Source organism: Triturus cristatus, chromosome 4_1, assembly GCF_964204655.1.
Source record: "Triturus cristatus chromosome 4_1, aTriCri1.1, whole genome shotgun sequence".
Taxonomy (NCBI): domain Eukaryota; kingdom Metazoa; phylum Chordata; class Amphibia; order Caudata; family Salamandridae; genus Triturus; species Triturus cristatus.
Window position 1 is genome coordinate 1,101,200,313 of NC_140585.1, and position 27,852 is coordinate 1,101,228,164.

General features: G+C 45.4%; 1 protein-coding gene across 1 annotated transcript in view; it reads right to left on the bottom strand.

Annotated features, from left to right (window-relative positions):
* The window catches only part of ABCD2 (ATP binding cassette subfamily D member 2), a 165,660-nt gene that overhangs the window by 105,836 nt on the left and 31,972 nt on the right, over positions 1-27,852 (bottom strand). The window contains exons 3-4 of the mRNA XM_085654102.1: positions 14,438-14,559; positions 6,433-6,598 (exon numbers count right to left, since the gene is read on the bottom strand). Of these exons, the coding sequence (XP_085510228.1) occupies positions 6,433-6,598; positions 14,438-14,559 (288 nt within the window). The remainder of the gene's footprint in view (positions 1-6,432; positions 6,599-14,437; positions 14,560-27,852) is intronic.

Here is a 27,852-nt window from a genome sequence, read left to right on the forward strand (position 1 = left end):
CCAGCCCGGTGCGCGGTGCCGCGGGGCCTCGCGCCTCGCTCAAGCCTAACTGGTCCAGGGTGTGCCGGGCGGGGCGATCTCCCTCTCCTGCGGCTAGCCGCTCATCAAGGGACAAGCAGGACATCATACGCCACATTCGGTCCCTGGAGGCCGGCTCATCGCCAGTGGGATCACAGGAGCCCGCTCCCCAGTGAACTTCCTTGTTTGCAACGCTGGTTGTCTTTTCGGAGACGCGAGGTGGCTCTCTTCGGGGCTAAGTTCGCCTGTTAGGGACAGAGAGAGCGGCCTACTTACTGCGGTCGCCATTACAGCTCCAGATGCAGGGCGGCGGCCCGGGGCTCCTCCTGATGTGTTCGGTGGATGGCGGAAGTGCCGACGGACCCCCACTCCTATTCTTGGGAGAGTGACTTCTCCGGGATAGCCTGTGCCGTTGTGCCTGGCCACTCCCTAGACTGGAATAGGACTTGCTGGCCCTGTTGGCCGTATTGTGGTTTATGTTCTCCCTTTCCACCATCCCCTCCCCCTGTTTTTCTTCCCTACTTCCTAACCCTCTGGCGGGGGCGTTCCGTGGGTGGGCTGGGGCCTGGGGGAGAGAATAGCGGTGTCAATTGACCAGGGTATATGTCTACTGTACCATGCTGGAAGGTTGTCTCTCTGAACGTGAAGGGGCTCAACTCTCCTAGCAAGCGACATCAGATCTGGAGATATCTGCTACAACAGAACGCTGACATTGTGTTTCTACAGGAGACGCACCTCCTCAAAGCTGATGTGGTACGGATGGCGCACCCGCGTTTCCCACATAGGTTTTGGTCATCTGCAGCCACTAAGACCGCAGGGGTCGCGATCTTCTGCCGGGTGGGATTCTTACATGGGGACGTGCAGGTTCGTAGGGACGCTGAGGGCCGGGTCCTGAGGGTTGAGCTAACGAGGGGACTCAGACGGCTTACGCTTTGCAACCTCTACGCCCCCAACCAGGGACAAGATGCCTTCCTGCGCGGGGTCATCCGGGAGTATCTCGAGCCGGTGAGCTCGGACCTCATAGTGGGGGGGCGACTTTAACTTGGTATGGGATGCGGGGCTGGACCGGTGCGGGGGAGGCTTGCATGGGGTGGGGGCCCTGTCGGCCACAGTGAAAAAATCCCTTACTGCACTGAATTTAGTAGATGTCTGGCGCTACCACTCCCCGGGGCTGACAGATTACACCTATTACTCACACGCACATAAATCATACTCTCGCATCGATATGCTCTTTGTCTCCCACTTCTTGCTTAAGGACACCATCTCAGCCTCACACTCGAGTATCTCCATCTCTGATCACGCTCATGTGGAGGTGCTGTTCCATGCGCGTCTTGCCCACGCATTCGGCCCGCGCCGCTGGCGGTTCCCCGATCATGCCCTACGGGACCTGGTTGACAGGGAGGAGATACAGACAGCCATACTGGAATATTTCGAGAACAACGCCTTGCCGGAGACCCCTCTCCCCCTCGTGTGGGATGCCTTTAAGGCCACGATACGGGGCACCCTCACGGCGATAGCTGTCGCTCGGACGCGGGAGGCTCAGCTATATGAAGCCAGACTTGCTCGCGAACTCAAGGCGCTGGAAAAACTGGACCAGGCCCGCCCGTTGGCGGCCCATAAGAGGCGCATGGCGGTACTTCGGGGTCAGCTACGGGCGCATAGAACGAATAGGGCAGAACGGGCGCTGCTTGCGCTCCGACAGCGCTTCTACGTCGGAGGGGACAAGGTGGGCACCGTCCTCGCGCGGCGACTACGTACACGGGCGGCCAAGGCCCACATTGCTAAACTGCGGGGGGGGTCCTGGGCGACCACTGAGGCTGCGAAGCTCCGGGAGTTCCACGACTACTACTCCGCGCTGTACGCGAGTGATCCGCCGGACCCCACATTGATCTCGGAGACCCTGGGGGAATGTGAGTGGGAGCCTTTGAGCAAACTCAGTTCTGAACTCTTGGAGGAGCCTATCACACTAGAGGAAATAGCGGGCGCCCTGAGCGATCTCCCATTAGGCAAGACCCCTGGGCCGGATGGGCTCCCGGTGGCATTTTACCGTGCATTCCTGCCGCAGCTCCAACCGTACCTCTTGCGGCTCTTTAATTCATTCGCTGACTCGGGAGGGCCGTCTCCAGACATGGCGATGGCCGAGATTGCCCTTATACCGAAGCCGGGGAAGGACCACACCCTCTGCTCCTCATACCGGCCCATCGCCTTATTAAATACGGACCTTAAACTGTATACTAAGATCCTCGCCAAACGCCTCGGTGCCCACCTCCCCCGCCTTGTCGACCCGGACCAGGTGGGTTCATACACCAACGGCAGGGCGCGAACAATGTGCGTCGCATAGCCCACATTGTGGGTAAGGCCAGGCATTGGGGAATCCCGGCTTGCCTGTTGTCGCTAGATGCTGAAAAGGCGTTCGACCGGGTAGACTGGGCGTTCCTCCGGGCAGTCTTGCGGAAGATAGGCCTTGGACCTAAAATGGAGGCGCGCATTATGGCCCCCTACGTCTCCCCCGCGGCTAGTGTGCGAGTGAACGGCCAGCTTACGCAGCCCTTCCCCATCTGCAGGGGTACTCGGCAGGGATGCCCCCTGTCACCCCTGCTCTTCGCTTTAATAGTGGAGCCCCTTGCTATTCTCCTTCGCCAATCTCCGGAGGCCACGGGCATTTCCTTCCGGGGCCGAGACCACAAGATCGCGCTCTTCGCCGACGATATGCTCCTCACGCTGTCTGCTCCCTCCACCTCGCTCCCGGCGGCGCATTCGTTGCTTCAGGCCTACGAGCGTGCCTCAGGTTTTAGAGGATTTGCGCACCTGGAGAACCCTGCCGCTCTCCTGGCTCGGTCGCCTGAATGCGATTAAGATGTCCGTTTTGCCGAAAATTCTCTACTTGTTCCAGACCCTACCGACTCCCATTCCGGAACACTGTATTCAAGGGCTACAGCGGGACCTGGTATCCTTTATCTGGGGGGGTAAGAAACCGCGGTTTTCTAACAAAATTCTGAAGCTTCCCCGTGATAGGGGTGGTCTAGGCTGCCCCAACCTATTGGAGTACTACTGGGCCTCGCACCTCCGCTACATTTTGGAATTGGGGGCGTGGGAAAGCGAGAAAATCTGGTTCCATATGGATAGGGCAGTTTCCTGTCGCCCGCTGTGGGATCACGCCTGGCTGCCTCGGGCAGCGCGCCACCGCAGCGCGTACATGGCGGTCCCCACTAGGACGGTTTTGGAGATCTGGGACAAGGTGGCGGTTCGCAGGGGCCTCACCACCTTCCCCTCGCCGCACACTCCCATAGCTCGCAATCCGCAGTTCCCGCCGGCCTGTCACCCACCCTATTTTGAGAACTGGACGGAAAGCGGATGCAGGACGATCCGGGACCTCTTTGTGGGGGGGGGAATTCAAATCCTTCCCGCAATGCCAACGGGACTTTGGACTGACGGGCAAGGACAAATTCCAATACACGCAGCTTCGGCACTGGGTACAGGGCTCCTCGATGGCCCAGGCGGCCACCCGGCCTCTTACCCCGTTCGAGCATTTGGCGCGCACGTTTGGTGCGTATGGGGGCCTTATTTCCCGCATCTATAAGGTGCTTCAACACGCCCAGTCATCGGGTATCCACCCGTACCAGGTCCGATGGCAGAACCTCTCCGACTCCGGGATTACCCCTGCGCAGTGGGTAAGACTTTGGAGCGATATCCCCAGGACCTTCCGCAGCATCCCCCAGCAGGAGTCGGCCTACAAGGTGATGACCCAGTGGTACTACACCCCCGTCCGTCTCCAGAAGATGTTCCCTAAGGCATCCCCGCTCTGTTGGCGTTGCACGCAGGCGTTGGGGGACTTCATTCACGTTTGGTGGACGTGCCCGCGTGTGACTACCTTTTGGAAGGAAGTCCTCAGTCACATCAAACGAGTGCTGGGTTACCCCTTGCCGGAGGACCCGCTCACGATCATCTTGGGCTTGCGGCCAACGTCACGGCGGGCCAGGACGGGTCGAGATTGGCATTTGAGCCTCCATATGTTGGGTGCAGCAAAGCAAACAGTGGCGGTATACTGGAAGAAAGCAGAGACACCTTCCGTCAATGTGTGGTTCACCCGCCTCTGGCAGGTGGTGGCAATGGAACTGCTCACGGCCCGCCTACAGCTTCGGGAGACTAGATTCCGGGCTCTCTGGAGTCCCTTGGTGGAACACTTGGGTAGGATAGAGCATGCACGATTGCAACCGCCACGACTGCGAGCCCTCAAGCTGTTTGACAATGTGGTATGCCCGATGACCCCGGGACTACTCGCGCGGTCTGTGGAGCCGATGCTTTTCCCGCCGGAGGGCTCCTAACTCTTGGCGAACATGACAGGGTCTTGCCTCCTCACTGCACGGGCGCACATTACCTCGGGGTGCTGGGGGGCCCGGGTGACAGTCGGTTCTGCTCAAGCGAGATTTGTTGAACCCACTAGATTCCCCTCCCTGGCCTGCGGCGCCCCGCCTCCCCTCCCCTCCCCCCGCCCTCCCCTTTTCTTTTTTTTCTTCTTTTCTTCTTTTCCCCCCTTCGCTTGTTTTATCCGTCCTTTGTTCTGGACCTATAGAGGTTAAGCCATGGGGTAGCGAATTAGCGCCACAGCATGCCGCGACATTTGGCCCAGTACTCCTGCATAAGGCGAGTCCGGCTGGGGACACTAAAATGCACTACGTGCCCCGCCTGGGGCACGCGACCCGACTGTAGGCTTGCTTTCGAGAGCAATGAATCCTTGTCCTGGGCAGGGTAATGGCAAACACTGGATTTAGAGCTGGGCACTGCTGGCCCCGCTCCCTGGGCCTAGGCTAGAGGCTAGGATACATCACCGGCTGCGCCCGCTCTGTCCGCCCCGCTTCCTAGGGAGCGTGGCGGGGGGCAGAGACCTGGGGTAGCGGTCACACTGGGTGAGCTGGATTGGGCTGGGGTGCAGTGGATGGGATAGGATTGCAGGCCCATCTCAGAGAGCCAAAGCCAGGGCAATGGAGGGGTGTAGGGTCCAGAGGATGAGGGGTGGACCCCGGCCTTGGAGTATATTGTGGGACTGTGCGAGGAGGTGGCTGGGACATGATCTGTTGTGCTGATCCAATTTGCTGGTATTGTACTCTATTCGCTGCCGGCCATGATGGTTGTAGGCGCGTAGCTGTGTACCCCAACTAACCTCATCCTTGATAAATACAAAGTTGGTTATAAAAAAAAAAAAATGTTCATGTCATAGGTCCCACAGTATTCCTGAGGGAACCTGCGTGGCCCTCACATGAAGTACCGAAGTAGTCTTGCGGGATCCAGCATGGACATCCTAAGTGGTATCACGGTCTCCCATAGGAAGCACCACACAAACTTCCCCTTTAGATGTCTGCATTGGGTGTTGGCTACCCACAGTGGAGTTGGCCATAGTCAGGGGGTTGGCTGCTCATGGAGGGTTGGATGTAGGGTGTGGACAAAGGCCAAGCCCTGATGCCAACCCCCTGCCGTTTACAGCCAAAGACCGTGTGTACATTAGAGTTGCCTGTTTGTGGGGAGGTCAATCAATCAATCAGCATTTGTAGAGTGCAGCACTATCACCCCTATTGGTATCTAGGTGATATGTCTCCATTGAAAAGCCAGGTCTTGAGTCTCTTTCTGAAGTCTGTCAGCAAGGGGGCAGTACGTAGCTGGAGGAGAAGGTAGTTATGAGTCTTGGCAGTGATGTAGGAGAGGGATCGGCTACCCCTGCGGCTGCGACGGATGCAGGGGGTGTGTGAGGGCGAGTGAAGAGAAATGCAGGTGTCTAGCGGGTTGGTGGGCCTGTCCAGACCAAGGCCCTGCAGCCAACCCACCACTTTGCACTACTGCCGTGCACAGCGGGGTGGCTGCAGGCCGGTGTTGAATGCAGCAGTCAAACCCCCTCTGCATATGGCCGAAATCATGTTAGTTGCCTGGATATGATTAAAAAAACTGAAATTCACTTTAAAAACCAAAGGTTAAAGGGACATTATAGTTAGGTATGGTAAAAAGATCTTACCTTATATTAAAAGAAAAAGAGCAATTCAATGCAAAAACAAAGGTTGGAGTGACATCATACTTAGGTATACAAGTCTAGTTTATGTTAAAAAAGCATCCTAGAAATTCACACAAAAAAGAAAAAGGTAAAGTTAGGTGATGAAATAAGATAAAAACCAACATTTACAAAGAAAAACAAAACACTGAAATTTACCAGTTATGTTTTACTGAGATAACTATAATTGCATGCCCACGATGCACTGTGTACGACCTCAAATATTACATCACTTAGGAGACATTAAATGACATCGTTGATTGTATCACTGATGACCTCTAATGTCATCAGAGGATCCCTGTATTGGGCTAATCCCGTAGAATGACGAACATAGTAAAACAATGGATTGTCAGGCACAACTTGTTATAATTGCTTACCTTTAATTTCTAAAGGCCCATCAATGTGCAGGTCTGCTCTGCCTTCATTCTTTGATTCCTTGTCGGATTCTTCAATAGCAGCTCTCTTGTATATCCCTCTCTGTACTTCATTGAAGACTAAAAACATATTGTACACTCGAGCTGTGTAGCCAGCCAATTCTGTGACCTGCGGAAATAGATCAGGTATTACCAAGCAATATGAAGTCTAACCTCTCAATAATAAAGCAAGTGCATCCACCTAAAGGAGACAGACTGCTGCACTCTACAGAAGTATTCAAATTCACTAGGGGTTTGTAATGCTTTCTCTGAACATCCATACCAGGACTTGAAAGTGGAGTCCCTGGCCATTCAGTCTAGTGCAATAACATATTCTCTTTCTTTGAAACACCACCCTCGCCTTTTAAAACAAGCTTCTCCTGTTCTGATATAAGAGATAAGGTGGTATTAATCAGCACTAACCGGCACTAGTCTGTTTCAAAGAGAAAGAGGGTGCTAAAGAGCAACGACATGTCAAGATAGCAACTGCTACACATGGGCGTCAATTTACCAAAATTTCAGGTGTTAAGGAAGTGAGATCATATGACTTCCCTTTGACCCAATGCCATCACAGGAAGTGACATCATATGATCTAACACCGAATCCTCCAAGGAAATTATGTCACATTACATTAATCTCGATTACATCACAATAGCTTATACTGCTGAAGTTAAGAGACTCTTAAATGCACAATTATATTATAACACAAGGTACTAATATAAATAAATGTACATTTTATATACCACTTACATTTAAAATGAAGTTCTGAGGATAGGAACATTACATATTTCAATTTTTTTATTGCACAAAAAATAAGGGCCTACATTTACTATGATTTTGAGTTAGGGTTGATTCACTTTGTGGTGCAGTCCAAACGCAAAATCATTTTTGGCATTCATTAACCCACGCAAAGCTACTTTGTGTGACTTTGCATAGTTTAGTAAATACAAATTAATGCAACACAGCACATAACATTGTCTCACATTACTTTGCATCTGGTAGGCATTACATGGGTGGAGCATGGGCGTTCCCATTCATCCACCCATGAATTCTGGCACAACCTCAGATTTTCAAAGACACGTAAACCTGGGTTTGTGCCAAAAGGGTGCACCTACAGAACAGGGATGTAACAAGGAGAAATATCTAAATTTATCTTCGTTACTTCCTCTTTACATATGTGCTGCATTATGCAGCACATAGTGTAAGAGTAATATTCCTCTAAGGGTTGTTTTTCTGCAGGAGGTTGTTTTTGTGCAGGAAGGTGAAACGTTTCTGCACAAAAATAATCCTGCCCCTAATGCAGCCACCATTGTGTCATGGTGTAAAGGTGCCAGTGTTAGCACTAGACAGCACATAGTGCACCAGTGCAAGGAGAGAGCAGAAACACTCCATATCTTTGCAAATATAGAGCATTTCCTCTCTCTCCGTTTCACGCAACACAGCACATTAAATTCCCTTGCTGTGTTGTGTTGTATGAAATAATAACTTGCCCCCTATGTGTTTTTAGAAGAAGGAAATATACTGCCACTAAAACACTAACTAACAATGGGAAGCCAAATTATGTCTACCTCAAACTCCCAATTTAATAGTTGCCTTAGGCTATACCTTAAGCTTACATTGTTTTGGAAAGTTACAAAAAGAAGCACAAAGAGATTTAAAGACAAAATGTGTTTTTGTCCACCTGCATTTCTTTATGCAGTCTAATGTAAACAATATTATCCACATTATTTTTTCCTTAGCATTGTTAATGCATTTGGTTAGCATCACTTGAAAGGTAAGGTAATTTAATGTGATTCATTACAGCACATTTTCTATATGTTCACAATAATAAAAATCTGCAACATCTTGTTTAAAATGAAAATTTCTTATTTAATTTTGAAATGTTATTCAACAGAGTTTACATTGCACTGCTCTGTACTTTAAATTGAATGCCTAAGTTCACAGCCAGAGTTGGAGAAAGTAAACAGTGTGCATCACAGCACCTTTTACCTTCTGTTCTTGGTTTTGCCTCTGCCCTCTCTGGGGCCAGAGGTCGCAAAGGGCCAGCCAATTGTCGCAGCTGCAACACCTGGCGACACCTAAATGACGTACGTGCTGCTACCCCATGAGTCGCCCATATATCGCATACATACATGCCGATAGACCCGATTCTGGCGGGAGACCCTATTATTGTTAAACCAAAAGTGTTTTTTTTTTTTTAGCTGTCTCCCGCCTCAAATTGCCTCTGCTTCAATAGAAATCAAAGGCAGGGAAATACATTTGTAAAACCTCCCACTTTTCTGTTCTGAAATGTAGGCATGTGTGCCCATACATTCCTTGGTCTTGGACTGAATGGGTGCACCCTGGAGGGTTGGGGCCACTGATGTGTTGGGGCCCCTGAGCAACAATGGCTTGAGTTATGCCCCTCACCCCAGACCAGTCCTTTAGTAACACCGGTCTCAACCAAAGTAAAGAAGGCAGCGACCCAGTTCACTCTGTCTAGTTTCCGCTCTATGCCCTTCCACCGACTCGTCAGCAGGAAATAGGATATTAAGGGGTCAAGCTATTGTCAAAGTGTCAACTGTGATGTCGCTAGAGGTGCATGATGTCACTTCTGATACTACCACGTCCACGAAAACAACATTTTAAAGTAGCTAATACTTTTTGATTCAACAAATTATAGCTATGTGATTAGAGCACCTAAAACATGTATAGCCTATTTACATTACAGCTGAACGTAAATACTCCCTTTTTCTAGATACAGCACGCCTCCATAGTGTATTGCTAAGACAACCACGAGTAAACAGTGTCCCACAGCACTCTGCGCTTTAGTAAACATAACTGCAAGGAAGCACTCGCTGTAATTAACACATCACTAAATGAATACCTTAAGTTTGAAAATACAGATAATGTTACTTACTGTTTACACTGTGTGCCTGGAGCTAACGTTAGTTCTAATTGTCCTGTAATTAAGCACTTTCTCTGGATAATAAAATGTACGGAAGAGAGAACACTACACAATTAAGCGGGTCAGGCGGAGATAACAATGACAGTGCCCCGACTTATATATATCCTTTTTTCCAGATCTTTGAGGCTTCTCTTCCTTCTTGCCACTTGAGCAAAGCCTTTAAATAAAAAATAAAAAAACTTTAACCTCGCAGCAGCTTCACCTCATTGCTGTCACGATCATGTGTGTGTTTTACCTTTCAGCTGCCGGTAGCTTTTCCACACTGCCGCCTGGTCCCAGAGCTTCTACCATTAATTTAACCCCCTAGCAGCTTCTCATCACTACACTAGAACTCATTTTTATCAACCTGTTTTTGTCATTGATTTATCGTTGTCAGCACTCTCTGGCAAACCTGACCCTAACATGACAATCAACATTTCTAAAAATCTTTTTCACCTTTGGGTGCCTTATATTTATTTGCCGCTCCTGGTGGCTTCTCTTGTCTACTGCTGGAGCTGCTTTTTTAATGTTTTTTTTTTACCCTTTTAGTTCCCAACACTATTTGTTTTGCTCAAGGCAACTGGGCCTTGCAGCTTCTCAAGTTAGTTGCATTGACACGTTTTCTTCATTTGTTTCCATGCCTTGCCATGACACAGAACCTAGTAGAACATGTACGAGGAATCAGAAAGATTTGGCACAGAGAACTGTGTGGTGTCAACTGAGGCAGAACAGTCTTTCCTGCTCGAGGACGTGTCACTGATATACTTCCTGGGCTCCTCCTGAATGACGTGGACCCCGAGAGCTGATCCTACTCTTAAAATTGTTGATCTAATGCATTGATATGTAGGCCTCATTCATAGGGTGCAAATCACAGCTTGATTATCTTTTCCTCCTGTATATTGGGAGTCCTTGCTGGATGAGTAGCAGAAAGAGAGATACCTTGACTTGCTGTCAAACAACACATATTTAACACCTTCTTATAGAGCAGGAGAGATGCTTAGCCTTGTTTGTTCACTTAGTATTGTCAGTCATGATATGGTTCTCTTGCCATGTGCCACTACAATTCCTAACCTCAGCCCGAGGTCTAAGAGGCCAGATGATTGTGAGAATGTTCAACAAAGATACAAGGGCAGGAGGGGTTCTGAATCAGAGACCCTGTCTAAGAACAACTGAAAACATTTTTCAAGATTGCACATAAAAAGAGACTTTGTCAATGTGATATACGCAATGATGTATCTTGGGGATCAGGAAATTCAACCCAGAATTGGTACTGCTTCTTACAATCCTGAGCCCCAGTCTTGTCTGAAAAGGTCTCAACTTTAGGTCTTCTGTGCTTCCTTTTTTATCCACTCAATGGTTTATTCTTCTGGGATCACCAGGTCGACAACCCAAGCTGGAAAAGCAAAAACTACGTAAGATTTTACAAATGGCTGGGTGCATTCAAAAACTATCACCACGAATGAGCATCTATATATATTGTACCTTGACCTGACCTCAATAACATCTAAATATTTTTAAAATGCCCAGGATGGCACTTTGAACGTCTGTTTCTTTCTGGTGGGGGGATCTAGAGCTAGAACCCATTTCACCATTTGGGAGGATTCTTGCCCCTTCCATTTTTCAGTTATCTTGGTATAATTGACACAGCTGAAGAAACACTGATGTGTGTTGAACACCTGCTTTTCTTGGTCTGCATCCATGCGTGTTTGAGGGGCAGAAGGGTAAACAGAAAAAGCCCATGAAATCCCTGAAGTCTCTGGCAAGTCGTGTCAATTTTCAGGGGGCAACATCTCAGGGTCTTTGTCAGCAACAATGAACTATGTCGTCTCTGGGAATCAAAGGTCCATAAAAAGGCCATATATTTTGGAGCACAGAAGGCATTTATTGCAGAGGAGTCTGAGGCACTGGAAATAGAGCCACTGACACAAACAGCGTTTTGGCAAACCATAGAGGCATGGAGAATGTCCTCTGCCCCACAAACAATTCAGAGAAACATGTATCCATGATCTTGAAGGGACTTTACCCAGGGCCGGACTGGCAACTGGGCGTTTTAGTGTGTTGCCAAGCTGGGGCTGATTTCACTGCGGTGGGGGCTGATTTCGTTGATGTGGGCCTGCGTGTGCTATTAACTAAACAAAGCAAAACAAATGGTTTTAAGCACACGCAGGTCCCCATCAACGAAATCAGCCCCCAGCTTGGCAGCACACCAAAACGCCCGGTAGCCAGTCCGGCCCTGACTTTACCCCATGAATATAAGTGCATCCTCCTGCTGCAGAGGTGAAGAATTCGGGGGGGAAGAGTTACAGGCAGTGCCAGTTTGAATTCCTACTGAACACTGCCTGAAAATGCAACCGGAATCCCCAAAAGGTCCATAGATCATCTTACGATGTGGGCTGGAAATCCCTCACATGTAGTGAATCCTGGCACACTACTCTCAGCACGTAGGAAACCAGAACTACTAGTTCTCCCTGCCTACACCATGTCTGTGGGATTTGTAGCTCAGAAAGTGTGCTGCCCTTCCTCTTGTGTATCTGGGTTCTATCGCGGTCTACTATCTGCTCAACACTATGCATCATGTCCGTTAAGACTCTCAGCATCCATAAAAAAAATAAAAATACCAATCCCTTTGACCAAATTCTGGACCATCGCCAGCTACGTTCACTGTTGAAGCTGTCCCACACCTCCCGCCCTCTAGGATTTCTTTGCAACTCACAGGACATTAACTCAATGGTCGCCAAAATCCCCCTCTCAAATCCTATCTTTGACACCTTTGTTGTAACTGACATTTCTGTGGCATATAGAGGCATCTGAATCTTCTTTCTTACCCTTTTAGGAGAAACAAATACTACACTTCGCTGCATGTCCAGCTCCATGCATGAGTGGCACAGTACAGGCACTGAACAGGGTTAGAGGCAGATTTCTACTCCGGTACCTCAGTAGTGTGTACCTCATAGATGCAACTACTAAATTCTTCTGAGGCTGCAGTTCTTCATGAAAGAAAGACTTCATGTTGGAGTCTCTAGCAGTAGAAAGGCTACCCGAGGAGCTCAGTTTCTGACTGAAAGAATGTATTTCTATCCAAGTGCCAAGAAAGCACTGGTCTCCAGACACAAAGAACTGATAACAATCCAGTTTTCTTGCTTTCTGCTTCTCATTCATGCAACATCAAGACTAGGGGAGACATGCTCCACCAGATGTCTCAATATAAGGTTGCTCTGGAAGACAGCCCCTGGTATGATACTGCAATGCAGAATATAATTAAGCAATTTCAGGAATGGAAGGATAATTAGATGGGACAACTAGGAGTTTGAAAGAGAAAGACTGCTGTCCATTGCAAAGTGCAGAGGAGAATGACGACACAAAATTGTACACACAAGTAAAATGGTTTCTGAAGAGAAACAATGTAAAACAAATACAAAGCGGACAACGAAAGACAAGGAAGTGAGAACAAATGGGCGCATGAACTCGGTTTTCGGAATATCCTCAGTCCTATGACAGGGATCTTTTGTTCCCTTTCCCCAGTGAGAAGGACGTGCCACGAGCTGAAGAATGAGAAACAGAGACTGGACCCAATCAAGGAAAAGCCGACCATAGTCTACGGTCTACCGCAAGCTGATAAATAACGTGCCTGATCCCTTGGGGGTCCTCCGAGACACCTGGGTGGAAGACCTGGGACCCATTGATGATGAGGACTGGCAAGAAGCAATTCATAGTCCAAGAGAAATAGCAGTCCGCTCCAGATTTAGATTAGTGCAACTCAAGATACTTCACCGCACCGACTACCCAAGGACCCACTTATATACATCGAGCAAGACCCCTACAGCGTTGTGTACGGGGATGCCAGGGCGAGGGAACATTTATGCACATTTTGTGAGAATGCCCAGTTATTGCTAGATACTGGCACAAAGTCACGGACACCATGTCTAGGGTGGTGGGGAGGGAGGTCCCACTGGAACCGAAATGGTTGCTTCTGATGATAAAAGGTGACTTGGACTGGTCCAGACACAAGGGAATATGGTTGGCATTGGCTGCAGGTATAGCAAAGAGAAACTTTGCCAGGGGATGAGGAGCGCCGCTACCTCCGATGCTGGAGGACTGGCAAAGGGACCTAGATTGGTGCCTGCGGGCTGAAGAAAAGGTCTACAAAAGTAGGGGGCGTGCTAAGAAGTGGGAAAAGATATGGACACCCTGGCAAAAGTTCAGAGGAATGAGCTTGGGCGTCTGAGTGGTATTGGGGGTCTCCGCTGCCTGACAAGACCCTGTACAATTTCATTGATGAGGTACTGTCTTTGCCTTCCTGTGCACTGTTGGAAATGCCTATGGTAATGTATGGTGAAAAAAGAGTATAAAACAAAAAAAAGAATGAGAAACAGAGGACATACCTTTAATACAAATAATGGCACATCTCACTCCAAGAATTGTCTGCTTACCGAGGCAAGTCAGGAGTGACCTTAAAAAGACCGGTCATCAATGAAATGAAGGAATGTGTATTCCCTAGCCTTAAGAGGTGAATCTGCTTCTCCCACTGATACATATAACCCAACAATAACCCCATGCCACCATGAACGAAACCAAGAGACTTCAGTGAGTAAATGACCATCATCTCCAGCACACGATGCTGCATTTTGCTCAAAGTTTTCATTGCTTTAATGTTAAACGTATTCGGTATCTGAGGAACAATGATATGTTCACAATTTTGTACACATCTTTTTTAGTTCTCAAAGCAATGTCCTTTTCACAGATTTCTCCAACTTTCAAGGCAGTTTCTTTACCACTTTTTTAAAGTAGGATAAGGCATTCCTAACATATACCTTTTCGCCATATGTTTATTCAAACACTAAGTTCACTTTGCTCAACCCTTAACCAAATATAACTATAATCAGAATCCCAGTGCGGATAATTAGATGACCTTGAATGAAACTCGGATATCACAAATGGCGCTGCATAAGACCACTGTAGGACCATAGGACTGGACCGGGCATATAACACGACGATCATGTTTAGCTCAAGCTGATCACCAGAAGCATTACGCCTGCACAGTACCTCCTTATAAGAAGACATAATCCGCTCAATGGCATCTGCTCCAGATGCCAGAAGGTTCCTTGCCGTAGTGAAGGCTTCTGTGCGTTCGCTGACCATGCCATTTTTCTGTCCATCTTCCAATTCTGGAAATCATAATAATTTCTAATTATTTGTGTTTTCAAAAGCAGCTGGGAAAGTATAATTTGCATACATATAGCTACCCTTGATTACAAAAAGAATGGTACAACCCATTATACCTGGTTTTCACAGTCATAACAACTGACAGTGCTGACGTCAATATACAGCCAGGAACATCAACTGTATACTGGCAAATATGCTTTTAGCCTATGGTGCTCCTTGCCACCCCCAAAAAGTGATATATTTGTAGAACCCAGCTGCAACACGGCTCCTTTTGTGTCCACTGGTGGTGGTGCATTCATTTACCTTATGAACACACTGTAGAAGTATATTCAGAAGGAATCGTTTTAGAATCCTATTCTACACGGTGAGACCAGGGCGTATTCCCCATAGACGTTGGTTCACCAAAATGCTAGTGGTAGCAGAAGTGACATCACAAATCCTTTGATCTCAGTGAAATCATAGGAAGTGACATAATATGATCTTTACCCCTGAGGTTAAGAACCCCATGATAAGTGCACGGTTAATACAACACAGCAGTTACTAACACACATACATGTCTATGTTTGCAGCTGTATTCTAATTGGAATTCTGACATGTTACCATTACACATTTATTTCTTTTCGTTTTTAGTGGAGGATATTGTTCTACAAAACAAAGACTGTTGGTGTATTGGTTTACAGTATTCCTATGACTGTTAAACCATTTTTCATTTATGATCACTTGATCCCTATTACTAAGAACAAACCTGGAGGTATGGTTCTAATATTTTTCTCATGTATTCACAATGAATAAACAGAAGTTGGTCAACAATGTGCGCTTTTCTTTCACTTTTTGGTTTATTCAGAAGAGTGCTATTCCTCTGGTGAATCTACTTATTTTAAAGATTTGAATCGCGGGGAAAGCAGCAGATTGTAACAGTGCTCATAAAGAGATTGTTTACCTAATTCCTTCACACTGCTTTTGCCACCTTTGAGGGCTGGGGTCGCAAAGGAAGTGCTCGGCATGGGTTGCAGCTTTGACCACTGGCTCTCCCTAAATGACGTCCATGGTCTTTCACCGCAAACATTGAACTGTATAACACTGTGTTTCTGTCTCTCGACTTGCGAGTTATGCATTTTCAGGAATCTGCATCTCATTTCTGACCTCTGAGGAAGTGTCTTTGCATCAATGAACAGCATAGGTTGGGTGTAACAAGGTCTGAATTGATAATTGTTTCTCATTCTTGTAATATCTTGTTAGTCTATCACAATCAAAAGTCAGTTTGAGGAACCCCTAATTCCTACAGACCACCTACTCTTCAGGTTTGTTCCCTCAGGGTCCTTCTGTGGGTGAGCCTTAAGAAAGGAGATTTTCACCAGACTCCCTACAGCTAGTCCAACGGGGGTTTTCTGGTCAGATGTTTCGACCAAGACGTGGCTGATGGTTGTTGATTCTAAGGGGTCCATTATGATAACGGGCGGCTCGCCACCACCCGTCTGGCGGTGGCGATCCGCCAGCCATTTCCCACCACCCGCCTACCATTTCTCCCTGCCAAATTACGATGGCGGTGGGGACCCCGGAGGACGGAAAGATCGTCCGCCGGTTTTCCGCCGGTCAGACAAGCGACCGTGAGGAAAAGGGCTTCAAAAGGGTGGTGGTGTCTGCAAGACACCACCATCCATATTAGGATGGGCGGCGGTGCTGGGCGTTCTATGGCGGAGACCCCACCATGGAAAGCCAGGCGGAGTTTGTTTTCAGGGGCCCGTTGCGGGCCCCCAGGGGTTGGGGGTGCACTTTGGGGTACCCATGGTACCCACCTTCATTTGCATGCACAATTTGGCAGGCACTGCGCAGTGTCTGCCACATTGTGCATGCAAATGCACGACATGCATATATTGCATTGTGGCGGGTGCTGCTTACAGCACCGCCCACCACAATGCAATATATGTGGGATGCCACCACCACCGTAGCGGTGGCATCCTAATTTCCATGGCGGGACCGCTGCACCTATGGCGGTCGGTCAGTACGGTGGCGGGCGGATCGTGGACAAAGTCCGCCCGCCATCGTAATAGGCCCCTTAGTTTTTAGTGGTACCCAGGAGCACTTTGGTGAGAGGCTACTAGCCTCCCCAGAATACTGAAGCCACCAGGCACAGGAAGATAGGGCCTATTTGTGTACACATAATTTATATCCTGAATTCAATACCTGAAGATGAGACACATTTTTATTCAAGTGACGAAAGAGCAAACAATGTGGAGACGTTATATACATATTTGTTTTTTTCATAAAATGTTAGCAAACATTACAAGTAGTCATAGCCGGCATAACACTTTGTGAACATTCGTGTTCATCAGTTGAATCTGACCTAATGAAACTGACCCCAGCCTGTTTAGCTCACACTTTAAAATTGTAAGAAAACATTTATTATTACTGGGCACTAGACTTCTAGCAAGTGCCCACCTTTGGGAATATAAGCTTGAGTTCTACGGCAGCTTACTGAAATGTTCCTGGCAGAGGCCTCGTCTTGTAGAATTGTATCCAGCATGTGGAGACAGAGTGCTGCATACTTCTTGGGTCTGGATCTAAGCCAAGGTCCTTCTGAAGCTCTGTTGTCCTACCATGCTACATTTGCCTGCATTGTCCAATGTGGTGGATTCCAGAAAGCCGAAGAAGTTCTGCCCACCAAAATATCCTAAAGATATCCACAGCCAAGTCTATTCCGCACCAAAAGACAGGTGGGCTGCTGAGAATTCAAACTTGTTGGACACCGATGTTTGCTTACATTGTCTGAGCTTCTAAAGAACTCACTAGTGAAGATAGCAGTCTGCATAAGAGACTGATTAAGCACGTGTATCTGAGTGGTGGTAACTCAACCATGTCACCATAACACAATGGCTCCAATGTTTCATATTTTTATCCATTTCTCCTTGTTCCCTTCAGTCAATTAATCATTCATGTTTATTTTGGGTGAAACCCCTTCAAACTATACAGCAAAACATTAAAATGAATGGGATACACAATTATACAAAAGCATTATATCAATCAGAACAGCCACATCAGGAAACATTTCATCAAAATTAAACAAAACAAAAATATTCAAAAAACTAAGCCTTTGAGAGCCATCCTGTAAACCAGAAGGAAAAAAAAAGAGGGAAACAGTAAAACTCCAAATAAGCACTCATTTTTAAACACCTGCTCCTGTGACCTTGCCAACCACAGGAACCATTCCCAGGTAGCTTGCAAGGTAGCAGGATCCAGAGACCTATGTGGTCCATTTCAAGACAGTTGCCATTGCTTATAGGCATGAAAGTCAAGCCACGGTCCCCGTGATTTGCAAGCACTCTTGGCACTGTTGAAACTATTCTGATTTCTTTCGGCTGTTCAATGTTGGTGCTTGCAAACATTTGGGTTTGGATCATCATTGAATAGGTCCATCTTGATACATTATGTCTCTATGGTATGGCTTCATGAACATTAGCTGTTATATACGTGTTTATACCGTTTGATATTGCTTGCATTTGCTCTTTGCTTTCTCCATTTATGGCACAACCTGAGCTTTACAGTCTTTGAACAGTTTGCAAAGCGATGACGCTGGTTGTCATACCATATTGTCTTTTTTCTTTCTACTCTGATTGCATCCACGACCTCACTAGAAGTAGCCTTTTGCATAGCAGTATTATGTTTGTTACTATGTAGTTTGGGGTGCAATGTTGTACAGATCTTTTATATGAACTGTTTATAACATATATTACTGAAAAAACAAAGGTTAAAGTAATGTAATAGTTAGTTGAAATATTCAGTAACAACGTAATATTTTGAACTCTAGAACCCCTCAGACTTAGCAGTGATAGTTCTAGTTATCTCAAGTAACTATATATATATATATGCATCTATAACTCGTGCCCTAAGGTAACTGTAACTCGCACCCACGCCATGCACAGTTTTCTCATTATAATTTCACTGCAAATGTTGTAGAGATATTTTCAGTGGTGTCATAGAAGATGTAAAATGTGGGGCAATTAGCAGTGCAGAGGGTGCAAGTTATAGTTGAGATCTGTCAGGATCCATGGAGGCTCCCCGTTCCTAGATATACAAAGTTTTTGAGCATTAATTGCCCAATAACTACTAAACGGATTTATACCAAATCACAAAAAGCACTCTTTCAGGACCAAATGTGGTGTAAATCCATTCAGCGGTTTGGGCTTTAGTTTTATATATATACATATATATGAGTTTGTTTTTTAAATCTTATCTACACACAACGCTTAGTTGGACATTAATATTTTGTTGTTACTGGGATTGCTTCTTGCACTGCACCCAGTTATTGTAAAATTGTGAAATCATATTCTTACTTAGAAAGGATCTTTTCTTTCCTTCGACCTACGTTTTGCTCACCACATGATCCTGTAATGGGATAATCCACCCGCTCATGCACAGAGGGATTTGGGTACCACTATAAATCCTTAGGGCGCGAACTCGTTAAACACCTAGAGCCTGATTTATCATAGTTTTGTGTCACCTTTGCACCGTGCAAGGCCATGCAGGGCGACATAAAACTTAGATTCAGTTGTACAAAGCCAAGCAAGGCCCCCCCAGCGAGGCTTGGTAAATCTGGTGTAAAGCAAGCAAGCGCAAGTCCCTGCCTTGTGTTACACTTTGTGTTCCAGTTCAGAGAGGACGTGGCCTGGCAGTTCGGGCTGGACTGATCCCATTGGAGCAGGGTCAAGACTGATTTGCATATGGCTGGGTCCAAATGGAGGTGACATGGTGTGTACACTAATGATAGACTAGGATGGAACTTTGAGTAATTACCAGTGACTGTGATTAATTCAGGCATTCCATCCACTACTTTTTTGTATACTTAGATATGGGAGCCTGTGCAGGTACTATCGAAGCAGAACATATTTATCCTTTTGAATAAGTAATATCCAGGACTGTAACCATGTGTTTTTATCTGTATTGCCTTAAAAACACAATGCAGATTTTTTTAAATGTATTCTCGGTTTATAAAATATGACATCAACTCTGCAAGCGAGTCCTCAATTTTTATACAGGCTTGTTAAATTATTTGAAAGTTTCTTGCCTTAGTATTGATGGTTTTTATTTATCTGATATGGATTGTTATTGTGCTGCTTTATTGTTCTCTGCTGTAGTCAAATCAAAGATTTTGATGCCTTTTGATCAGTCCCACAGCCTCTCTTAAATCTAAACTTTGACTGCCTGACAATGTCCATCCAGAGAGTCTGTTGCAGACTGTGGGGCATAATTGTTAACCTGCATTTTGTAGTACGTAAAGTAGTATTACAATAGTACTACTTACTTTGTACAAAATGCATTTCACAAACCAGCGAGTGTGAATCTTCACCCCCCACCACTCCTATCTTTCCTATAGGTTGATTCTCGCACATGTACATTTACTATCTAATAGTAAAAGTGGCAGGGACTGGAAGGAATGGCTGGAAAACAAGGCATACTTACTACTAAGTGGGAGTGGTTTAAGAGGTCTATGTAGGGGATTTAGGGAGGGGCATGGTCCCGCCTACAGAAGAGTAACAAACTAAACTTCTAAAATAACTACCGCAAAAAAGGACCCAAAACCATAGTAAATGTACTCCATCTGAGAGCTAGAGTAAATCTAGTACCAGAAATGGCCAGCTACTGGTACTGTAACACCCTCCCTTAGAAAATAATGGAGGTAGAGACAAAGTTAAGCCCCATAATAAAACTTTTTTTTAAATTACATGTATTTATTCAAAATAGATAAAAATATAAATAAATTTTATTCAATGCGAAAAATATCTAAAAATACGGTATATTTATTATTGTATTTTAAAATATGTAACAATATTTATTAAGATATAATAACTTGTGTATAATTAATTTTATATAGAACATGTATGCGTATTTTAATTTAGTTGGGGATTTAGTTTTTAATTTACTTTGATATATTTAAGCTAGTTACATTTTTTTATTAAAATTAAAGTGGCAGAGCTGGCGTATTCTTTTATTTTGTTCTAAATTTAAAATAAATATATAACCTTACTTTAAGTTAATATTTAACGTAAAAATAGGTTCAGTAATTGTTTTCAAGTTTAATAAACTTTTTTACTTTTCCCTACAACACTTTACCATAGCGAGATCTCCACCACTGAAAGAGATCTCCCTATGGTAAAGTATAAGGAAAAGTATCAAAAATATTATATAAATAATTAATAATGAATATAAATTAAATGAATATTATTTTAAAGATTTTTTAAAAGCAAAGATCTCACCTAGTTTGAAATGTTTATAGTTATTTATCATGTTATAAGAATTTACAAAAAGTTATGCATGGAATTAATTTAAAATAGTTTAATTATTATGAAAAATGTCACAATTTTTAAATTTAAAAAAGTTGTTAAAATACGTTATCATAAAAGTATATTTATTTTTTATTATATATATATTTTTTACTACTAGGTTAATTTTATATATATGTTAAAATATTCAAACTGAATTATTTTAATTTAACATTATTTTCTATTCAGTTATAGTTGGTACACAAGGCAATGCCTACATTATTTTCATTGGAGGGTGTTGCAGTATTAATGGTTGGCCATGGATGAGACTGGATTTACTACAGCTCCTGTTTGGCAGCAGTAATTTACACTCACAAATTACACTTTTGAGTAACTTTATACTCGTGAATGGTAAATAACGTACTCACAAGTGTTACCTTTGAGAATAGCCCTTTGTGTAGCTTGAATGCTCACTCTTACTGACCCCAATCATTTCTCATTTAGAACGCTCAGTAGCCTATGTAGTTGCCCCCTACAGAACCTCAGCCTGGCACAAATCCTAAATGTAAAGCTGATTTCCCTTGCTCATACCTTGTACACAGATGAGAAACCTTCAGTTACCTGCATCCAGTCATTTGTGCATAATTATTGATATAAAATTAAAGGTTTTCAAGGTCGGTGTCACAAAGCACATAGGTACAGACGTTAAGCCTGACTTGTTCATCTCTTGCTGAGAAATGCACACATCAAGATTCAGCAAAACCACATTTATGGTTGAACCTGTGGTTACTGGAGGCTAACTAGTGTGAACAAAATGGCAAGTTATCCTTAGACGTCAACTCACCAAACTGCCAGGGGTAGCATAGGTCTCACTACAGACCCTTTTCAATTAATTCATGTATTTATTCAAGTTTTTCTATACCACAGATATCATCCCTGAGGATGTTAGAGTACTTTAAAGAGAGTTATTAACAAAGTGCATCAAACGTTTTATAGTGTACAGTAGCCTGCAATTTACAAAGCAAGCATCTGAGTGTAAGAAATTAGTACATTTGTGGTTTTATATTTGTAGTAGTCAATGCCGTTAACAGTTAGATTAGCAACTGAAACATTGATAGCTCTGAAACCCACCCAGTCACTCCACTCCTCAAGAAACACATTCTGAACTCAGGAAACCTTCAGACCAGTCACTAAAATACGATTCATGGAAAATATAATCGAAAGAGCTGTTGCATTCCAAGTACTAAAACAGATCACAAATAAAATCCTTCTGAATCTTTTTCAATCTATATTTTACTGTAAATGTAGTAGAGAAACACCCATTATTTAAATAACGGATGCACTAAAATCATAGATGATCAATATGCATGCCTAATGGTTCTTTTAGACCTCTCTGCAGTATTCAATATGCTAGACTATCGATCATCACTAAAGTTAATGAGAATAGAAGGGACAGTATCGAGCTGGTTTAATTCATTACTTTCTTCAAAATCTCAATTCATGAAACTTAACTTACATTAGAACATTGGAATGTTGGGCGTTCCATTGAAGACAATGATGTGGCTCAGGGCTTGTAATGGCTGGTATAAGCCTTCTGCTCCAACATCCCAATATTTGACTTTCTGTTTCGCCCTTTTTAGTTTAGAACATTCTACCCTCAGTTGTTGGAATGTTCTTTTATCCTTGTAGTCTTTCTGCCTCTGGCTATACCGGTTGTTGAAGGCCATCTCCCTTGTTATGTCCTCGCTGCCTCAGCAGGTGGCAATAAGGTTGCATTCATAATTTTAGCTTCCAGTGAAATACGGAGTGCCACATTGTTCCATGTTCTCACCTCACCCATTTAACCTATATATGGACCCTCTAGCTACTATCTTTACCATCTCCATTTATCAATATGCCTATGACACCCAGCTATACCCCTGAGTGTCTAATCAGCCTAACACAGAAGGTAGCTCTGAAGTCCTAGCAAATAGCAGGCATTCACTTGCTTTAAAACTGTATCTCAGAAAAACAAATTCCTTCTCTTATTCTTGTCTGAAAAGCCACCTTATATTCAGAATTGGCTGTTCATAGTACCCCTCTGTGAACACTTTCACAGCACTCTGCAGCAGCTTCACTATCAGCCCATCTGCAAAACAAACAGTGCAGCACTGGGCAGCACCTCATCAGACATGGTGGGTGCTGGGTGATTGAGGTTGAGCTGCAGAAGCGATAGAGAAGTTTGACTCATTTTTGACAGAATGATCCCACAGGACCTTGAGCTGAGCCAGAACCAGGCATCGGACTCCAGCCTGACTAACCTTAAGCCACTCAAAATCATATGATAGATCTAGATAATCAAATGCACTGCTATTTCTTAGACTGCTCTTTTCTACTAATAGGGTAGACAAAATCAAGAAAGACAAACAGTCTCTATTTAGGTAGAGAAGATCTACCTTTTTCTGATATCTGCAGTTAGGCCAGAATTATGTCTTAAAAATGCCCAGCCCTACAACCAATGAGTCACATCACGCCAACCCTACCTATGCTACATTGGCTTCCTGTCAAGGAACAAACTGTTTTTAAGTCCATGTGTTTGCTGTACAAAACTATGTTCAGTTTCAAGCATTTATCTTGCAGCCAAAATGTCTGCTGGGATTGTCCTAGCCGCGAACTGAGATCCAGGGATGAATTCTTACTAGAGGTGCCCAACACTTGTTTAAAGTCAGTTGGTGGTCGAGACTTCTTGGTGGCAACAGCTAGCAGGTGGATTAAAATGCCCTTCTACCTCCAACAAGAATCTAATAGCTTAAATTCTGAAAATTTGTGAAAAACATCGTTGTTCTTATTTATACAACTTATGTAGCTGACTCTTTCTTGATCAGTAACCAGTAGAGTTTGTTAAAGTCATGTGTTTCTTTAGCTCAAGATACCAAGTGTGGGTGAATATTAGCATTTTAAAAAAATCCATAAATAAATTAAAATAATAAAATAAACCGCCCAAGTGGACCTGGTAGTAACAACTAAGTGACCTGAATAGGAGCTGCAAGATATTAATTAATTTCTGCCTTTTCTAGGTTACAGTTGATAAATACTCAATTGGCAACACCACTGAGTGAATACAAATAACATCTCCTTGAATACTACATGGGCGAAGTCTTACTTTGCTGGAATTACTTATACTGATCCTTAAACCCTCGTTATTGTTGTCGTGAAGATTGACAAGATTTATTATTCGATTGGAAAGTTTATTATTAAATAGCACATCGCAACTGCACGAAGGGTAAGATGGAAGAAAATATGCAAGTACCATATTGCGATACATCATTTTTAATCATGTATTGACCATAAATTAGATTTGTAATACAATTATTTAAAATGCAGAATGTAATAGTTTACAAGTTTCTCATTCTTCTACTAAGTGTTTGTGCAATAATGTCTTGCTTTAAATTAATAGTATTCCATTCCTTTCACGTCATATTGAACTGATGAGGCCTTCAGTTATCCTCAGTGACTAAAAAAGAGAGATCATGTGGTATCTCTTGGGTAGAATTACATTCAGAAGAGGGTTGACACAACAGCCCTATCATACTTTCAGAGCCCCCTGCAAAAAGCTTCATACAGACATAACTGCCACTCTAGTAGGTTTGGCTAACTATGGTTTTTTTGGAATGAGGAAGATCTCAAATCCATCTGTATACTGCAGTTGCCTGGTGTAACCATTTAGACTACACCCTTAGTTTGCGGGAGGCACTGTGCAGAGAAACCTTAGATAGTCACTGCACCAAAAATCACACTCAGGCTCCATGGCACTGCGACTGAACCAGGAGAGGCTAGTTCGTTGACACTGGTCCCTGGGGTCTTGCTTCAACTGTAGGCAGAATCTGCACATCACCAGAGTATTCTCACTACCATAAGATTTCTTCATTGTAAGCCTCCATTACGTTAATATGAGGACATCTGGACGTCATGGACTTCCACGTTGAATCATCTCCCTTTGGTGAACAATGGGCATCACGTATTTGTGCCGGTGGGCCCCACTGGCACTCAATTCAGGAGACCGGCACTTATTTCACTCCCTAATAAAAATAAAATAAAGACACTTGCACTCATTATACCAAAATTGGCTGAGGTAATGATTATGCCGACAGATTCCTACAGATTCCAGTGATATTAGCCACCCTGCTTTATTTATTTCAGCCAATGTTAAAAGGCAAAGGTTGAAATAAATAGAACATTATGGAAAAGGCCACTAGAGTCTAGTATAACTGTCGGCAGCAGCACTATCTCTGATAAATCTGAGAAGAAAAGTACTTAATTTGTATAATGTCAATTAAGTCATTACTTTCATGCTGAGCTTGTCTAAGGATAATGGAAGATTGCCTCAAGCTGTACATAGACAGTAAAATTATAAACTTTCCTTACACGGAGACTAGGTCCATCACTGCATTTGCAGCCCAAGATTTCCTAGCACTCAGGCTGAGGAGTGCAAGAATTACATTAGTGCAGCAGGTGCAGTGAAAGCGGTACCCTGGGGTGCGAGCTTTCAACTGTGCCCTAGTTGTATTTGTCCTTCACACGGACCATTTCCCTATTTAACCCTATTTCTTCAAAATATTCATGGGGAGAACCTTCTGAATGTTTCTTACAGGGAGGTGGACTTGATCACAGCCTAAGTTCTACACCGAGCTCTGAAAGGCTCCGGTGGTGGAAGTGTGTAGTGTCAGTGGTAGAAGCGGGCAACGTCAAAGTCAGACATGTACAGGGGATTCTTAAGAAATAGTTTGGGAACTTGAACCTATGTTTTTTTAAACAAATTAAGTACTGGTGACAAGCATCGTTACTTGCTTTTCAGCACCCAGCTGGCACCACTTCCCTGGCATCGGGGAGTGTGGTTGGAAGCAGATAACGGACTTTCCTACCCCACTTGAAATATTGAACATGTTGTTGGACTAGGCCTTTTTAGCAGGGTCATCCAGCGATGCTTACGCCACCCACCAAAGTAGCCTTTCAAACCTGTCTTAGGCCTCTGCCATTGCAGTGCCTGCGCGCACACTTTACGGCCGCTGCGACGTTGCACATAAAGTGGGTGCCACGTCTGTGACTCCCCTTTTATTACATATTAGCCACCCTAAGGTAGGCCCTAGCTAGCCCTATGGGCAGGGTGCAATGCAGGTAAAAGGTAGGACATGTGCCTTAACTGTGTGGCATTTCCTGGTAGTGACAAACAGCCTATTTGGTTTCTCAATACTGTGAGGCTTCCCTCTCATTGAAATGAATTGGGGATTTCCTGATATGTGTTTCAGTGGTAATTCCCGACATGAGAGGAGTAGCGTGATCCAGTTTGGTATGTTTGGAATAGTGGTAATAAATGCTGTGTAATGGTGTTCGCAGATTTATTATCACTATTTTAGAAATGCGCATTTCTGTGTGCTATGTGTCTTAGTGTCTGCCTGTTGTGTATTGCATGTCTGGCTCTGGATGACAGGGGCTGGGGAGGTGCAGTGGCTCCGGAGGGGCTAGGTGAGTCAGTGCTACGCTGAATAGGCTGATCTGCATTTGGAGTAGTGGGAGGAGTAGGACCTGAACCTGAATAGGACTGTTCCTACCTGCCACAATGCTTGCTCCGCCCCCTGTGGTGTGTCTGGGGCCAGAGCCTACAGTAACAATGGGGACTGTTGTGCACTTGCTAAGTTACCCCTAGAACTGGGGGGACTAGGGCCATTGCCCTGTGCCAGGGCAGAACAAAGACATTATGGATATAAATATTGGGGCTGTGACCCCGTGTGAGTGTACTTACGTGGGAGTTGTGGCCGTCAGGCTGCTGGACTGCTGGGTGCCAGTTGAACCGGCACAAAGGACTTCTCCTCTGCTGGAGGGCCCTGTGAGCTGGCCTGCCTGGGCCCCGCTCTGCCCTGCGTGCTGGCCTACCCGCTGGCGCCTTGCTGGTGCTGCTGGCCTTGAGGAGGCTCAGCACAGGAGAAGCGCTTTTCTGCCAAGGGAAGCTACAAGCACTGCCTGCTCCCTGTGCGGTCTTCAAGTGGGAGACAGGCGGTGCGCTTCAGATTTATCGATTTGCCCTAACCTAATGTGCTGGAGCCCCTGGTGTGGGCTCGTGTTGCTGTAGCGGGGAAATCTGTCCCATTGTTGGAGGGAGACCTGTGGAGCTGGAATACAGGAGCCGTGGCTCGCTGCAACGCAGCAGGAAGGCAGCCCCTGCCGCACAAGGAAGTCAGGCAGCTGTTGCCTGCTTGTGGGTGGGGCCTCCATACAGGAAGCTGAGAGTCCGCGTGCTGCCGGAGCGTGAGGGCTCCACCGGAAGTTGAGGGTTTTGCAGGGTCTCAAGAGAGGCAGAAGGAGGTCTGAGGAGAGCCCTGCATGGTGACTGCGGCTGCTGCAGGCAAGAGGAGAGCCTCATGGGCCCCAAGGAGACTTTGCTACGGATTCTCCCACAGCAGCCCTTCATCAGTTACAGGAAGAGCGGGAGAGGAGAGTAGAGGGGTCACAACACCCTCCCTCTCGCGGCCGGTGCGGGTCAGCGCGTCCAGGTAATGTTCTTAACCTAACCCGCCGCCGTGGTGGTGAAATGCTCCGCATTGTTGCAGCTGCGCCGCACGGACACGGACAGCTGCACCCGTATTGGATGCTGGGGGCATTTACTCTTGGCACTGGGACGGGGCAAGTCCTCAATGGAGGTCCCAGGGTCCCACAGGGGGAAGGGTCTCCACAAAATTGCTTTGGAGATCATTTCCGGCAATACAGAGAAGCACTAGATCATTGCAGAGCGTAGCGCGCTCACTAGGAGCATTATTGCATATTTTAAAACTCCCGTTTTTGCTCTTTAATTTAAAATTGGTTGATCATTGTACCTTGATTTTATCTGTTATTTCACCGCCACTGCCACATACTTGCACTTAAAATACCCGAAAGCACCGCGTTTGGAGCGGGCCCCTTCCCCCATTAGCATTGTACTGCACTGCCAGAACGGCGGACATATTGGGTGAGGGCTGAGGATCGGTGCGGTCTAGTCGTCACAAGGACGCTAGACCGGTACTTAAG